The sequence below is a fragment of the Schistocerca americana genome, chromosome 5 (assembly GCF_021461395.2).
Source record: "Schistocerca americana isolate TAMUIC-IGC-003095 chromosome 5, iqSchAmer2.1, whole genome shotgun sequence".
Classification (NCBI taxonomy): domain Eukaryota; kingdom Metazoa; phylum Arthropoda; class Insecta; order Orthoptera; family Acrididae; genus Schistocerca; species Schistocerca americana.
The window spans coordinates 207,997,023-208,013,316 of record NC_060123.1 but is presented as its reverse complement, the minus strand read 5'-3'; the positions used below and the strand labels follow the sequence as shown (position 1 = coordinate 208,013,316).

General features: G+C 43.9%; 1 protein-coding gene across 1 annotated transcript in view; it reads left to right on the top strand.

Annotated features, from left to right (window-relative positions):
- LOC124616267 overlaps positions 1-14,874 on the top strand; it is a 131,026-nt gene extending 116,152 nt beyond the window's left edge. The window contains exons 8-9 of the mRNA XM_047144570.1: positions 7,227-9,571; positions 14,434-14,874. Of these exons, the coding sequence (XP_047000526.1) occupies positions 7,227-9,571; positions 14,434-14,874 (2,786 nt within the window). The remainder of the gene's footprint in view (positions 1-7,226; positions 9,572-14,433) is intronic.
- The last annotated feature ends 1,420 nt before the right edge of the window (positions 14,875-16,294 follow it).

Below are 16,294 nucleotides of genomic sequence, written 5' to 3'. Positions count from 1 at the left end.
TTTGTATGTTCTAAACATGACGCCCGTGAGCATATTAAAAAGTGCACTGAGGCGACAAAAGTCATGGGATAGCGATTTGCACGTATATAGACAGCGGTAGTATCGCATACATAAGATATAAAACGGCACTGCATTGGCGGAGCTGTCATTCATGCTCAGATGATTCTTGTGAAAAAATTTCCGAACTCATTACGGCAGCAAGATGGGAATTATCAGACTTTTAACGCGGAATCGTATCCGGAGCTAGACGCATGGGACATTCCATTTCGGAAATCGTTCAATATTCCGAGATCAACAGTGTCAAGAGGGTGCCGAGAGCACCAAGTTTCAAGCATTACCTCTCACGACGGTCAACGCGGTGGCTGAGGGTCTTCACTTAACGACCGAGAGCAGCGGCGTTTGCGCGGAATTGTCAGTGCTAACAGACAAGCAACACTGTGTGGGATAACCACAGAATCAATGTGGGACGTACGACCAACATATTCGTTAGGGCACTGCGGCGAAGTCTGGCGTTAATGCGCTTTGCCAGCAAAAAAATGGCTCTGAGCACTATGGGACTTAACTTCTGAGGTCATCAGTCCCCTAGAACTTAGAACTACTTGAACCTATCTAACCTAAGGACATCACACAAATCCATGCCCAAGGCAGGATTCGAACCTGCAACCGTAGCGGTCGCGTGGCTCCAGACTGTAGCGCCTAGAACCGCTCGGCCACTCCGGCCGGCCTTTGCCAGCAGACGATCGACTCCTGTGCCTTTGTCAGTAGAACATCATCACCTGCAACGCCTTATGGGCTGGTGATCATATAGGTTGGGTCCTAGATGACCGGAAAACTGTCACCTGGTAAGAGCTGATGGTAGGGTTCGACTGTGGCGCAGACCCCACGAAGCCATGGGCACAAGTCTTCAACAAGGCACTGTGCAAGCTGATGGTGCCTCCATAACGGTATCGGCTGTTTACGTGGGATGGACTGGTTCCTCTGGTCCAACTGAACCGATTGTAGATTGGAACGGGTTATGTTCTGCTACTTGGAGACCATTTGCAGCCCTCTGTGTAGCTTGTGTCCCCCAACGATAATGGAATTTTTACGGACGGACCACAATTGTTCACGTTGGTTTGAAGAAGATTCTGGACAATTTGAGCGAATGATCTGGCCACCCAGATCGCCTGGTATGAATCCCGTCGAACATTCATGGAACCTAATCGAGAGGTCATCACGTGGACAAAATCCTGTAACATTTTCGCAATTATGGACGGCTATAGTGACTGTCTGGCTCAATATTTCTGAAGGGTACTTCCAGCGACTTGTTGAGTCCATGCCACATACGCTGGGCAAAAGGAGGTCCGAGACGATATTAAAAGGTATAACGTGACTTTTGTCACCTCCGTGTATAGGTCCAATACCAGTAAAAAGTTATGCATGTACGAATTTAGTTGATCGGAACGGCTATCGGTGCACACGGCGCCTTCCATCATTTCATAAGAGACAAAACTGAAAATCATCGAACTACACTATACGCTTCCAGTCAGCTACTGTCCCATTCATGTGGTGTTCGTCCTACCTAAGACGTGCTTCTCCATGGTCTGCTGTGAACAGTGACCTCATACGAGGTACCGACTCCAGACCCCCACTACGTTTTCTTCGCTTCGCAATGTTTGCTCAAAAACTGGGCCTGCATTCATTGACAGCAGCTATTCCTGTCGGGTCTGAAACCGGTTATCATCGACAAGACGCGGTACTCGTCTTGAATCCCAGTCAGTTAGGATGTTTTACGACTACTTACCTTACAATATGTTGTATGGTTGCGAGTGGTACACTGATCACTGTAGACAAATTAGACTGCCCACATCGATAATAGGGATGGGAAAAACCAACCGGTTAAAGCCAATATCGATATTTTAGTTCTGAATAATCGGTATTTTTCGGTATTTAGATGGTCTCAGTTGTGACAGGTGTTTTCATTTTTTACTAATAACTGAGTAAAGAACGAAATACCAATTAGCCATAGCAAATTTTTCGTTTTTAAATAAACCTTTTTTAAGAAAGAGTTAATTTTTATTTGTAAAATTTGCACTGCTTTGAAGTATTGCTTTGTTATAGAAAATGGGACAAGCGATCAGCGTTATTTTAATAACAATGCAGACAGAAACGAACAACAGACACATAGTGTAAGTATTGGTACAGGATGTCTGAGACAATAATATACCTCTTACCATGTGGCGTGGCCTGTTAGATGGTACATGCAGTGTGAAGACGTGCCCCATCTGGTCTACATGATAGTTTCTCACTGTCGTCGTTGGGCATCAGTAATACTACAGAATTGCTCCATCGCGAGTCTGGAAGTAATTTACGAAGTGTGTTATAAGTTAAGTACAATGTTCCGTTCCCTTTAAAAGATTAAAAACGGAAGTAACTACTACCATCTTGTGACATAATACAAGGATAAAACGTAAAACTTAAAAGTTCATTCGCAGCTTACAATAAACATTGAAAGCAGCTGATCCTCTGCCTGTATCCACATGACATACATTTATCTGCTTATAGCCCTTGAAAGCGGACAAACTAACACGGAAAACAGAGTTCTTCAACCTCAGTGTTCACCCTTTACCACTGACAATTCATAATGCCCAAACGATGGAATTTTTCCCAATTACTACATGATTTTTGAGGAGAGTTTCAAAAAATTAAGATCAGTAGTAGAATTTTGGTGTTGTTTTGTGGTGATCAACCTCTTACCACTTTTCGAGAAAAGCGGCGAACAGTGGACATAGTAGAATACTGGTGATTTTTGTGGTGATCAACCACTTACCACTATTCGAGAAAAGCGGCGAACAGTGGGCATACCAAGTTTTCTTTTATTTGCCTATTTAATTTAATATTTTGATTCCATGTATCTTGAAACTGGGAGAGTCTAAATTTTTCAATCTTTGTTTGGTTTCTATGTTTATTGCAAGAAATTGGAATAAAAAAACATAAAATCGGTTATTTCAGAAACCGGTTATTTTGAGCGTTTCTAATAGTCGGGTTAAACTGGCGTTGAAAAAAAAAAGTTATAAAACTGTAAAGCGCTAACCGCCATCCATAACTGATACACCAACATCTGGGTAACTTCACTTACGGTGTGGCCATAGATGTGAGCTTTTAAGTTTTCCAGGCGTAAGGACTACAAAATAAATTTTTGGGATTGCAGCCCGTTGATGTCGACAGCTTGCCGCGATAGTTCGGCTGACAACCATTCAGCTATGTCCAGGTTAATGTTGTAGACCAGGGACTGCTAGTGCCCATTTCTAAGTTTACATTATCAATTAGCGTTGAGACGCATGCTCAAGTGATCACTGCATGAGCGCCCTCTGTCGACTTTAGCGACGTTTTCGAATCTTGTTCCGTCTGCAGTGCGTACGCGCATGCGGAATGATGATACCGCATGGTCGTCCTTTGTCAAGTGTGGTCCCGCGAAGCTAAAATTCAGATGCCAAATTAATAAAATTAACTGTCGCTGGACGTGTTCTTAAGCGTAAGATGTTTTCTTTGTGAAGATATTACAGAAATCGTCGTGTGCCACGCATTACCCAGTCGAAAATTTGACCTTCACTCGTTGAGCGATGATACCATAAAGCCGATTGACCTATATATAGTAATGCACGTCATCGGTAGAAGGTCATATGACCACTTGGCACCAGTTTTATACCAGCTGTAATGATACCAGTGCTCCCTTTAAATGTTAGATTAAGGTTTGGTCCCATGAGTTTACCATTACTACCCGTTTCGACGCTCAAGCTCACAGATACACCCTAGTGTTATGGCGCTCAGTCCTTGTTATTCCTCTTCTGCTGCTGGCTTTCCAAGTTCAGGCTAAGGTAAGACTGTTCCGGTTCACAGTCTTACCCACTTTGCGCTAATGTTCCCGCCAAATATTACTCTGGAATCATTGTCTCTGACATATACGAGTAAGAACAATATCCCTCTACCTATATTCCAGTAACTCAATACGGGTGAAGTTTATTGAACCGTGGGAAGGGTACGGAAATGACACGACGACCTTCATCTTATAAAATAAATAAAATAAATAAATTAAAAATATATTGTTATTTTGATATTGATTATTCTATCTGTATGATGGTGATTGTGATTGCAATTGTATTTGCTTATCTGGAACGTGGACGTTTAATTTTTCGGTATCAGACGCTTGACAATGGCTTTTTCGTAAAGGCAATGTTACTCGTAGTTGACCGTGAAATAAAACTGAATAATCGGACTTCGTAATTAAATCGTTTCCAAAGACTGCTGCGGTAGGTGCGGACTCATAATCTAAATCTCAATATTACAATAATTTGCCAGCCATGCCAATACGTCGTACAGAGGTGATTGTCTACTAAACATAAAAAAAGTTACACAGTTAGTTAAATCAGATATATTCAATGAATAAGCCTACAGTTCATAATCCGACTTACTTTTATAAATATAAATTCTTTACAGGATCGAGTGCCTAGTGTGGTTGCAACTCGCAGTATTCTTCTATAACATGAAATATGACGGTGTGCCAGACAATAAAATAAAATACGTGCTTCTCGCACCACTTCAACCAGAGCTCTCCCTTTCTTAATCAAACATAAGAGTAACGTAATTGTGCTTTTGTTTTATCAGCGACACAGCGCTGCAGTTGTGTGCCATAGGCTTTATTTATTTGTCACTGATTATTTATTTAATTAGTATTTCGCGTTTCCGCGGAAACTCACGCTCGGCATGCAAATGTGCCTTTATAATCTCCTTTCGGTGGTACTTGGAGCTTTTTGGCACGTGTCGGGAACAACTGAGTGGTATAAGAGCTTCCTAAACGACGAAGCTAGTAGCAGGGTGCAGTAGGCGAGTAAATAGATGCTCATTATCAGACAATGGGTTCCTCTTTCGTTTGAAACATAAAGCTGTTGACAGACTTACCGCCCATTTTCATTCCTTGTGAACATACTTTATTAGAAAATACTGCTACGGCGTGGCTCAGCGCTGGACTGTTGGGCAATCAGGGCACATTGATACAGTTTTCGTCGTACTCGTTCCCCGTCCGTGGTGTGATTCAACGTCCAACGCGACTTATCAGTCCTGGCGAAGTTGTTCAATTTTGTAGTGTCCAATGGCGATTCGCCTGCGCCCATACTAGTCTTTCTACTGTGATGTACAATGAATCTGGGTCCATTTTTTCATGGAGTTTTTAGAAGTGTTGAGCGTCTCAATAGAAGACCACGGCGGGAAAGGCTCGTTCAGGCACTACGTTTTAAGTTAAGCGCTCTGAGGCATCGCCTGGCAGGGACTCTGAACACAGCCAGAGATTGCGTATTAGCTGATTTATCTTCGTCGGCTGCGGTTGTCATGCAGGAGCGTCGTTTGTTCTGTGCAAATTGTACTATACGACTCCAGCATCAAATGAAGTTAATCACTAAAACCCCACCTGAAAGTACCGGTACCTTACATTTGTTGCACTAATGGAACACGTTAAAGGTTCTCTCAGCTCCATTGTCCACATCAAATTGGCGTGAATACCATCTTCAATGTTTGTTGGTACGTGTTGACCGTATCTTTGAATTATTTTACTTTAACTTTGTGGCCGAGTGCCCTTCCTAACACTGGGAAATCGTATGTGCTGTCTGCTTGTGTGGGTCGTGCAAACTTTGTTCTGTGGGTTACTTTGTTTTAACTGGATGTGCATCGTATTTTTGGGACCAGGCTAAACGGACTGGAAAAAAAAAACACACTCGTGAAAATATGTGTACCAGACCAGCGGTCGTCAAGGTGCCGCCTAATTCGATTCTTGCCGTGCGGGCTTAGCCGAGCGGTCAAGGGCGCTGCAGCCATGGACTCCGTGGCAGGTCCCGGCGGAGGTTCGAGTCCTCCCTCGGGCACGGGTGTGTGTGTTTGTCCTTAGGATAATTTAGGTTAAGTAGTGTATAAGCTTAGGGACTGATGACCTTAGCAGTTAAGTCCCATAAGATTTCACACACATTTGAACATAATTCGATTCTTGTCTTGATCACCTCTGTCTCGCTGGTTAGTACGCCGAACATTAAGCTATACGAGTAGGTTATCCTCAGTCACTATGAAATAGTGAAATTATACAACTTTAAACATAACTGTGTGCAGAAACCGTGAAAATATTTTTTGTAGTAAAGACATCCCACTGGTTGCAATGGTTTTTATAGTCGAATTGACCATGGTTTCGACTCCTAAACTAAGGTAGTATTCATCAGAATTTATATTACCTAAATAAGGGGGATGCAAAGTTAGTCATTAATAAGAAAAATACAAGATAGTAATAATTAATATTCGTATATAAAGATGGACTTGCATACGTAAGAAGTTGACCATAACATCTCTCGTCTGACAATTTTAACACCAAAAAGGCCACGTCACATAATAAAACATCTTACGTAAAAGTTTTACTGCCATTTCTAGTTAAAAATTGAAGATTGCCGCTAAGGGCTGCTTGTGTACACTTAAACAGGTGGCATCAGACTGGGTGCCGCGTGCGCCGGCTATACTACGATGGGGACATGAGGTGTCACGCCATCTAGTGATGAAAATTGGTAACATCTGCTTTACGTGATAGAAAGGTTACAGCAGTTTGTATAGCAGATGTGTCTACAACTTTTAAACATTTAATAGTATGAAGACATATTATAATTTAAAAGCAGTAAGAAAAAAAAAGAATTCAGTAATTTGTTACAGTAAAATACAGTGAGTGATTAAACTGCAATTAGAGTATGGGGACGAAAATAACATTTCAGAAAAAAACACGAGGAAAAATTGACATAGATGAAAAATATCTTTGAAGGATCCTTCAGTAAAGGTTTGAAGAGTATGTATCTTACGACGAGAGCTGTTATGCTCAACTTCTTACGTATGTAAGTACATCTTTATATGCGAATATTAATTATTACTGTCTTGTATTTTTCTTATTAATGACTAACTTTGTATCCCCCTTATTTAGGTAATATAAATTCTGATGAAGACTCCCTTAGTTTAGGAGTCGAAACCATGCTCAATTCGACTATAAAATCCATTGCAACCAGTGGGCTGTCTTTACTATAAAAAAATAGTGAAATTAGTCAATAGGCTCATGAATAGCTTTGTATCATGCATTAAGTATTACAGAGTTAGTTTGTTCTGAGAGTCAGCAATTTTTTCTGTACAGCTGTATCTTCATCGGCAGGAGCTAATCACTACTGGTGTTTCAGGGTGCGTAGGCTGTCCTACATGCCGGCCAATGGACATCCCCGAGCCACCATGCCGCGCGTGCTGCCTGGAGGGTGTGGAGGCCCCAAACAAGGAGGTGTCCATTCGCAAGTGGCTGGAAGAAGTTCCCGTGCCTGCAGCAGTGAGGACACAGCAGCTAGCTGGGAGGGACTCCATACAGCCAGATTCCCTCGAAGTCATCAGCTCATCGAGCACGAGCGATTCCAGAAGACCGCCTCAAGATCAGTCTGCAGAGACAGGAAAATCACTATCTAACTCGGAGCAGAAAATGTCGCAGCTGTCCTCTCCACGACCACAGCATCAGGGAGTGAAGCCAAAGGCTCCACTGCACCCAAACTCTCCACAAAAGGACGATCCAAAAGCAACAAACACAAAGCACACCGAAAGTGTTTCGAATGACACTACAACGCCAACGTCACCACTCGCGAACCGCCAGAAAATGGTAGCCAAATTGATTGCAGAGACGGCTGCAAAATTTAACAAAAGTCCAGCTGAACAAAGAAGCATTTCAAAGCCAGCACCGGTGTCACCAAAGCCCGTGTCTCCAAAGGTCCCTGATCAGTCGGTACCTACTCCTCCGCCACTTCCTTCACTAACATCTTGTCCTGCTCCACCTCCAATGCCACCAGTAGTGCCACCACAAGACAAAGAAAAACGGGTAAGCACTCCAAAACGCAAATCGCCCGCTCCAATGGAAACGAAACACCTGATGGATGCAGTCATTAAAGAACTCGTAGGTCAACGCTCACAGGAAACGAGCAAGGCTCCAGAATCACAGAATTCTCAGCTGTCGGGCAAGAGTACACTAAAGTCAAAACCATCTATCAACAGTAGCTTTGAATCGGACAGTTTGGAGAGGTCAGATACCCTCGGAGTTCACCAAATCGAAAACCGAGGGTTCTCGACTCCCAGTGATTATGGAGACGGAACACTCAGGAGCTGTCTGGGCTCCACTCTGCGGTCGAACCTTCCTCTCGAAGAGGAGATGACAATGAGAAATGAGGTATTTAATGTGAATACAGGAAGTACTACTATATCCAAGCTGAAACCTAAGCAGGTAACTCCCCCAGAAGATGACCACGAATACGAAGTCATCATGGCAAAAGATGATAAGAAATCTAGTAATGAGGAGAAAAGGAATGCGCGAGCGACAGAGTTCTCCAAAGTTCTGTGCAACGGCGGCGGCTACAGCCTCGTCAGTGAGGTATACGTCAATGATGGGTATAGTTATGACAGTGGTTCTCCATCGTCGTCACCGAAGTCACGTGGCAGCACAGGCGGCCCCAAGATCAGGTACGACGAACCGGAGAAGCCCGGTCACCTCACAATAGAAGTAGAAGACTCGCCTGTGGAGTACGCTCCAGGAGACGACTCGGACAGCTTCGAGCCTGACACACTGGACAGAAAACCTAGCAGGCAAGGGTCAACATCGGCAGGCGTCATAGAAGTGCCTGCAGCTGCGTCCCACGCGCCAGTACCTGCCGAATGCTACAGTGACTCTCTGGAGCGGCCGGCAAACATCTTGCTGCGCACGACGGGCAGCTTTCGTGGCGACTCTGCCAGCCAGACGGGGTCTTTCGACGGTTACACGGCTGACAGAATAGTGCGAGGAGATGACGAAGTTGCCTCCTTCTCCAGGGGCTTCGGCAGCCTGCGAGAGATTTACGAGGCGCGCCACCTGTACTACGGGCTGGAGCCGGCCGGCTCCGACCACTCTGCCGCCAGCGAGCCCGACTACTACGGCCTGGCCTGGAGGCGAACCAACGGCCCCCTGTTCGACGGCTTGCTGCTCAACCCGGGCTCGCGCCAGGCGCGCCGCCAGCGTGGAGCGACGTCGCCTCCGCCGCTGCCCCCCAAGGTGCTGTACCAGCAGCCGCCGCCGCCCAGACCAGTGATGCCACAGTCGCTGGTGCCTCCGTCCCTGCCGCCAAAAAACGCACCGTCCAGAAGCATCGCGCGGCCTCCGGACCCGGCCCGTAGGCCGCTGCCGCCGCTGCCGCTGCAGCGCCCCGGCTGCGCGCTCCCCCCGAACACCTCTGCCGGTGCTTCTGCAGACAGCCTCGACTCCTCCTCGCCGTCCGCGTCCTCTTCTCCTTCGTCACCGTCGTCTGACTGCGACGGGTACGAAGCGTTCTATGACGAACCTTTTGCCGGGTCCCTCACGGGGACGGACGAACGGAACGGGTCGACCACCGGAAACCGATCCCACGGGAGGTCTGGCGCTCAAGACAAGAACCACACCACGGCATCTGGCGGGGGCAGCACGCGCTGTTCTGTCATCAGGCCTGCGTCGAGCGGGACAGACGTGTGCCACACTAAAGACTACGTACGTATCATCAAGGTGCTACAACCAAGTTTTGTGTAAGTCTGCAGGCTTTCGTGGCCGTTGTCACTGAAGTTAAAATCTTCTGGGTTATTGGGCCGCGTCATGTTTCTTCTAAAATGTTCGACGTTTCGGCCCCTCTGCTGGCATCTTCTTCAGGACCTTTAGGCGTCAACTACCAGTGTTCTAGCAGTAGTGGACACCGAAAGATCCTGAAGAAGATCCCAGCAGAGGGGTCGAAACGTCGAGCATTTTAGAAGAAACATGACGCGGCCTAATAACCCAAAAGATTTTAACTTCAACGAAGTTCTAGCAGTAGTGAACACCAAAAGATCCTGAAGAAGATCCCAGCAGAGGGGTCGAAAAGTCGAACATTTTAGAAGAAACATGACGCGGCCTAATAACCCAGAAGATTTTAACTTCAACCAAGTTTTCTGTTTGCATATTTATGAAAAGTTACGACTTCCTGTCAGACCAGGATTCTAAGCCGGAGCCTTGTCTTTCGCTAACAGTTCGTTCCATCTTGCCATGGACTGACTCACAGCTTCAGACTGCCAGTGGTTCCTCAGTCTTGAAAGGTACAGAGAGTAATCGTTGATAACAGCTGATTGAATCTGTGATTCGGTCTATGAGGCGTGCTCCAGCAGTGTCATGATAGACCTATTAGCAAACTGAACAAGTAGATATCGCAGTTAGTAATGCGCTGCAGACGATAGTCCTGGATTAGGACCAATTTGTGTTATAAATAAAGAGTTGAAATGTAAAATATGACATTGTCAAGAGAACGAAGAAAACAATTTATCTCTGTTTGTATGAACGAGGATTGAAACTTTAATAGTGGCAACTATTTATTTACAGCTCGTACAAAATAGATACGTGTTTCAAAGTTTTACTGGGCGTCAAAGTTCAAATGGTTCAAATTGCTCTGAGCACTATGCGATTTAACTTCTGAGGTCATCAGTCGCCTAGAACTTAGAACTAATTAAACCTAACTAACCTAAGGACATCACACACATCCATGCCCGAGGCAGGATTCGAACCTGCGACCGTAGCGCTCGCCCTGTTCCAGACTGTAGCGCCTAGAACCGCACGGCTACGCCGGTCGACAGCGTCAAAGTAGTCACCAGCATTGTGTATAAACCGTTGCCAGTGATGTGGAAGTCGTAGGATACTCTTAGCAGTGCCAGTTGTGTTGACAGTTCGAGCGGAGCGGTCTATTGCCGACGAATTTGTAGAAGTTCTGAAGCGACTGGCGTGAAGTGTTTCTTTCAGTTTAGAAATCGAGTTGAACTCACGAGGGCTTAAGTAAGAGGAGTGCAGCAGGTGGTATAGCACTTAGCAGTCCCATCAGTCAAATAAATCAGTAACAGCTTGCACTGTACGTGCCTGAGTATTGTCCTGTAAAATGATGATCAGGTCCTGCAGAAAGTGTCATCACTTCTGTCTCTAAGCTGGTCTTAGGTTGTGTTCCAAAAACGAACAGCATGTTCAAGTTTTTTTTTTGTCTGGTCTCACTACGAAACTAGAATACTGTGACGGCAATAGTATCCAAAGGGCTAAATTCCGCTGAAAATACGAAAACTGTACAGAAAAAGAGGAATAAAAAAACAAGGAAACAGAAAAAGGCACAAAAATATCACCAAATGGAAATAATAGTGAAGAGAAAAACAGAATGAAGAGCTCAAGAAGAAAAATACGGCAAATAGCTCACCAAGTTCATAAGGTGCAAACATTGTATCAGACTACGAATATAACTTTGAGGAGTGAGATGAGGGTGAATGTGCTCGCTGCGGTGAAAGCTATTACGACTGATTTTCTAACAAATGACTTCTTGAACGAGAAGCAGGGAGCAGCAACACCTATTGAATTTTACCGCTGCTTATCTAATTCTGAGTTCCCGAAACCCAAGCAATTTGCCGTTGATATTGCATTTGTGTTTACAACAATTCATGTCTGTGAGCAAACGTTTTCGAAAATGATGTATACTAAGTCAGCACATCGAACGAGATTGACTGATCATAATTTGAAAGGAATTATCTTGATTGGATGCAGCGGTGCAATACCAAACACTGATGATATCTTGAATGCCAGAGTCAGTTACACAAATCTCGCAAACATTTTTTGCTGGCTAGTTTTTGTTATTCCATCACGTGCACAATAGGTCTAACGTAGTCAGCCTATCTCTTTGCTAATATCACCTTATTTGATAACTTTTGTAGTAAATATATGAGTTTATTGTGTTTTTTGCGTGTGTGCATTGGATACCACTCACCCGTGATTAACGCGGAATGCTGAACTTAGTTTTTCTTCTTTTCTCCTCACAGCTTTCTATCTGCGGCCCAAGCTCAACATTTTGCCATTCATTCGGCCCGCTGCGATAAAAGTTGGGTGACCTCTCTTATAAGGGATAAATTTACATCCTGTTGTAACCGTAATTAGTTTTTGCATAACGTTTACAGAAGTCTTTCTTCTTCCACCACCCTTGCATCAAACTTTAAGTTAATATTAACCAAAACGTCGACTACACCAATTGCGTAATAGAGCGAGAGGATACCGAAAATCTTGCGCGTCACGCATGTGCTGTTGCTTAGGAACGTTCGTAGTCCAGTTTGAGTTTGATTGATTGACCGAAAGCGTTGCATATGAAATTGTTCGTATCGACTTCTTGATCGATTGTGTTACATTGTAAACAGTCACCGTTTACGCCCTGTACATCTAAAACTTTACGTGGCCTACGTCACAAGGGACCAGGCACGTGGTGCAAAGACAACCAATGGATCAGAGTGTGAGGCTGCCATGGGCTTCATGAAACCAGTTTCCAGAAAGACGTCTGATACGAAATTATTGGCGAAATATCTTCATTGTCTTTAATAGAATCTGAATGATGGAAAAACATTGTGATTTGGAGCATAATTATGCTCCCCAGACCCCTTACAGTTTCCTTGCACTGGAAGATTTTTCTTCTTAAAAAAAAAATCAGTTATTGAATCATGCCTGTTTACAGTGAACTAACGACGCAGTTCATAAAGCAACAACGAAGCTATGACATTATTTCTGAGACTTGGCGGCTGAAATGAAAACAGTTGTCTGTGTTACTATGTTAGTTAACTGTGAGCACTTGTTGTAGAGATATAATATCTGTGAAATCCATTTTACTAAATGGTTAACCCAGCTCATGGTGCGGAGTTCTAATTGCAGGTTTCCAGCCGAACGGCTTCAAGGGGCAATAAAATTTTTATTTGTGGTATTTCACATAATTATCGAGCGAATTCTAAAATTTAGAATGCTGTCATAACCTTATGTTAAGTGTCTGACTCAGTAAGAAAAGTACTACAATTAGAAACCGTGTTGCGGCAGTGGAACTAAAGGCGCGGAAATCACCCACACTATATTCATTCAGTATTTGAGAATGAGAGTACTTCGCGATCTCCAATATACTTTCTATATACTTTCAAACCTATACTAAACTTTTCATCGCTGACATCCCCCACAAATTCATTGTTCTTGTAGTAAACAGGCTTGAGTTTTAATTTATTACTTCTTTACTACTGACTCTATTCGCAAAACATTTTGCAGACAGTATCCACGTACACCACTGATTTTACGTGTAAAATTGCATCATTGCATGGCATATAGGTCAGGAGATATAACGTTTCAAACGCTGAAAAAGTAGCTTTTGCATAAAACGGAGCGAAAATTACCCAGACTGCGTTTATCCAGTGTTTCATAATGAGAGCACTTAGCGACTTTCAATAAACTCAAAACACAAATTCGGCCCTTTTTCTAAACGTTTTCTCGTTTCCATAATTAAGATCCAATATTTAAGACATTAACTCATTAGTAAAGTAGTCAGACGTTTGAAACCGTTAAATACATGGCAAAAAATGGTTCAAATGGCTCCAAGCACTATGGGACTTACATCTGAGGTCATCAGTCCCCTAGAACTTAGAACTACTTAAACCTAACTAACCTAAGGACATCACACCCCTCCATGCCCGAGGCAGGATTCGAACCTGCGACCGTAGCAGTCGCGCGCTCCCGGACTGAAGCGCCTAGAACCACTTTTTTCCCCTTTATTAAAACAACCATATATGTACATAGGCAGAAAAAACAAATAATGAAGTGCTGGAACTGTTTCAACTCGAACTGTATCCTACAATAGACTGGAGAACACATTTCAATATAGTGCCATTTGTAAGCTTACACTTTGCCGGCCGGAGTGGCCGTGCGGTTAAAGGCGCTGCAGTCTGGAGCCGCAAGACCGCTACGGTCGCAGGTTCGAATCCTGCCTCGGGCATGGATGTTTGTGCTGTCCTTAGGTTAGTTAGGTTTAACTAGTTCTAAGTTCTAGGGGACTAATGACCTCAGCAGTTGAGTCCCATAGTGCTCAGAGCCATTTTTTTGTAAGCTTACAAAATAGAACAAAAATAGTAAACTGACAATAGCCTCTTCATTCCAGACAGAGACATAGAACCAAACCGCAAACATATATATAATTGACTGTCTTAACTATAATCGGCCACCACGGCCGGCTAAATACATGGCAGTCTGATCCTATAAAGAATCGTGGCTCGGAGGTTTACTTGTTACTCGAGAAGTTGAAGACTTATTTTTTCGAGAGGGCATATCGTGACAAAACTGGGTCAGCATATTTTTAGAAAATAAATAAAAATACTTTTATTAAACTAAGCACAAAATACATATGCCATTTTAAAGAGGAAGGTCTCTAATATTTTAGTACAAGAAAATGAAATTTGTAGTTTATTGGTTTGGCTCACCTTAGCATTAGGTTCTGTTTTGTCGAGTGTGTGTAGGCTATTACTAGGCGGACAACTTCACCAAAACGGGCGCTTTGTTATCTACAGCGCGGAGAGGCGGCCGGGCACAGGGGTAGCTGCGACGCCAGGCGTCGCTCTAGCGGCCCTCGGGAGTCGACGCGCCCGCGCAAGTCGACGGCGGACGTGCCCCGGAGGCGGCGTCGGATGCTGCACGGCCCCGAGGATTCGGGCTACCTGAGTACCGATTCCAGCGAGTGCCCTGCCCACTGCAGCGCCGTCGCCAGGGCTGGATCGCGTCCGCGCTGCGCTTCTGACGCCGACGTCGACGGGGGCGGGGGTGGTGGTGGTGGCGGCGGTGACGTTGCCAGCGAGTCGGGCGCGGAGAGCGTCGCCACCGACTCTTTTATGTTCGGCCGAGCTCGGCCGTTACCGTCGGCAGCCGGCGCCAGGGATTCCCCGGCGCAACGCGGCCGTGGCGACCGATTTCGCCACAACAGGCGCAGCAGTGCCGGCGGAGGGCTGCGCTAAAAAGCGCAACTCACTGAAAAGAAAAAATTTCAAGTGTGCGGTAACCATTTCTCATACTACTCAACCCTCTGTAAGACTTCAGATTCTAAGCAGTGTCAGCAAAGAGCTGTGCTGGCTAGTGTCAGAAATACAGAAGTTGCCCAGAGCCTCTGGGCAATATTCACAATGTACTTATCTGTTGGCTTTGCACTACACATTAACATGTAGTACCTGCCTCAAAACGCAAAAATGGGAAGTACATGTACACGTGTACTGGAGTGGTTAGCAGCCACTTTTGTGGTTATCTCCCAGAACTTCAGTGTGGTCTGCTGCCTGCCTACTGTTTGGTTCCATGTTCACAGAGCTCCCAATGTCCATGGCAGTATTTAACTGTGTCCTGCACCAAATTTTACGTCACCTGGGTAAAAAGTCTATAGTGTCAATAGTTGTATTTCGGCTGTATTTGAGGGATCAGAACAGAACCTCAGCCTAAATCCACATAAAAACTGCAGTGGCTGGTACTATGAAAGACTCTCTTATACATTGCAAGGAATCAAAGACAATTACAATCCTTTTATCCCAAAAATCGCCACAGTGAACACTCTGACAAGAAAAGGCTAAACAGGCAAGAATATCATCACACAAAGACAGAAGAAGTAAGCATGAAACAGTCATCTCATATTTGTACTATTGTAATTAATACAGACTTGTATCAAGTCTCATTTTCAATTACTAGTATCAGTGGGAAAATTGTACTTTTACCTTCCAAACAATATTTTTAAAAACCGTACTTTGACATTCCATTATCCTGCATTATTTTTAATGCTAGAACAGAGAGTCAGAGGGACTTTAGACATGATTTATAGCTCAAAGCCAAATTGTACAAGAGAAATAATATGTCTGAAGAGCTGTAAAATGGTGCATATTTTACAACAGATTGTCTATTTTGCTTATCTGCATGATCTTCTTCCTTTCATTCTCCGTTCACAACTTCCAAGTTGCATATTAGCCACTAGCAACAAGTCACTAGTTTTGTACATTATGTGTTGCAAATTTAGTTATTAGTTCTATGAATCTAACTGCATTACACCACCATTTTTATCTGATTCAATAGATTTTAAGACTTTTCCAATTTTTCTTGAACTTTCATATGATTACTCACTACCTGAATCATCATAAAGTACTGAAAGTACTAAATTATTTCAAGTATTTCTTTTTTACTTTTGTAATATCTTTCCTGCAGCATCAGACCAACAACTTAACAAGAAAATTTAGGTAGTTTCTCATTCCTGTTTCATGGCATGAAACTATCTAAGCAGCCAATCATCTAACAAAGTAATTACTACATTTACTTCAAGAATGTTAACTCAGAAAGAAACTTAATTATTGAATAAGATCACTGTAGTACAATGTGTTGGTAAATTCTGTTCAAAATTATTCT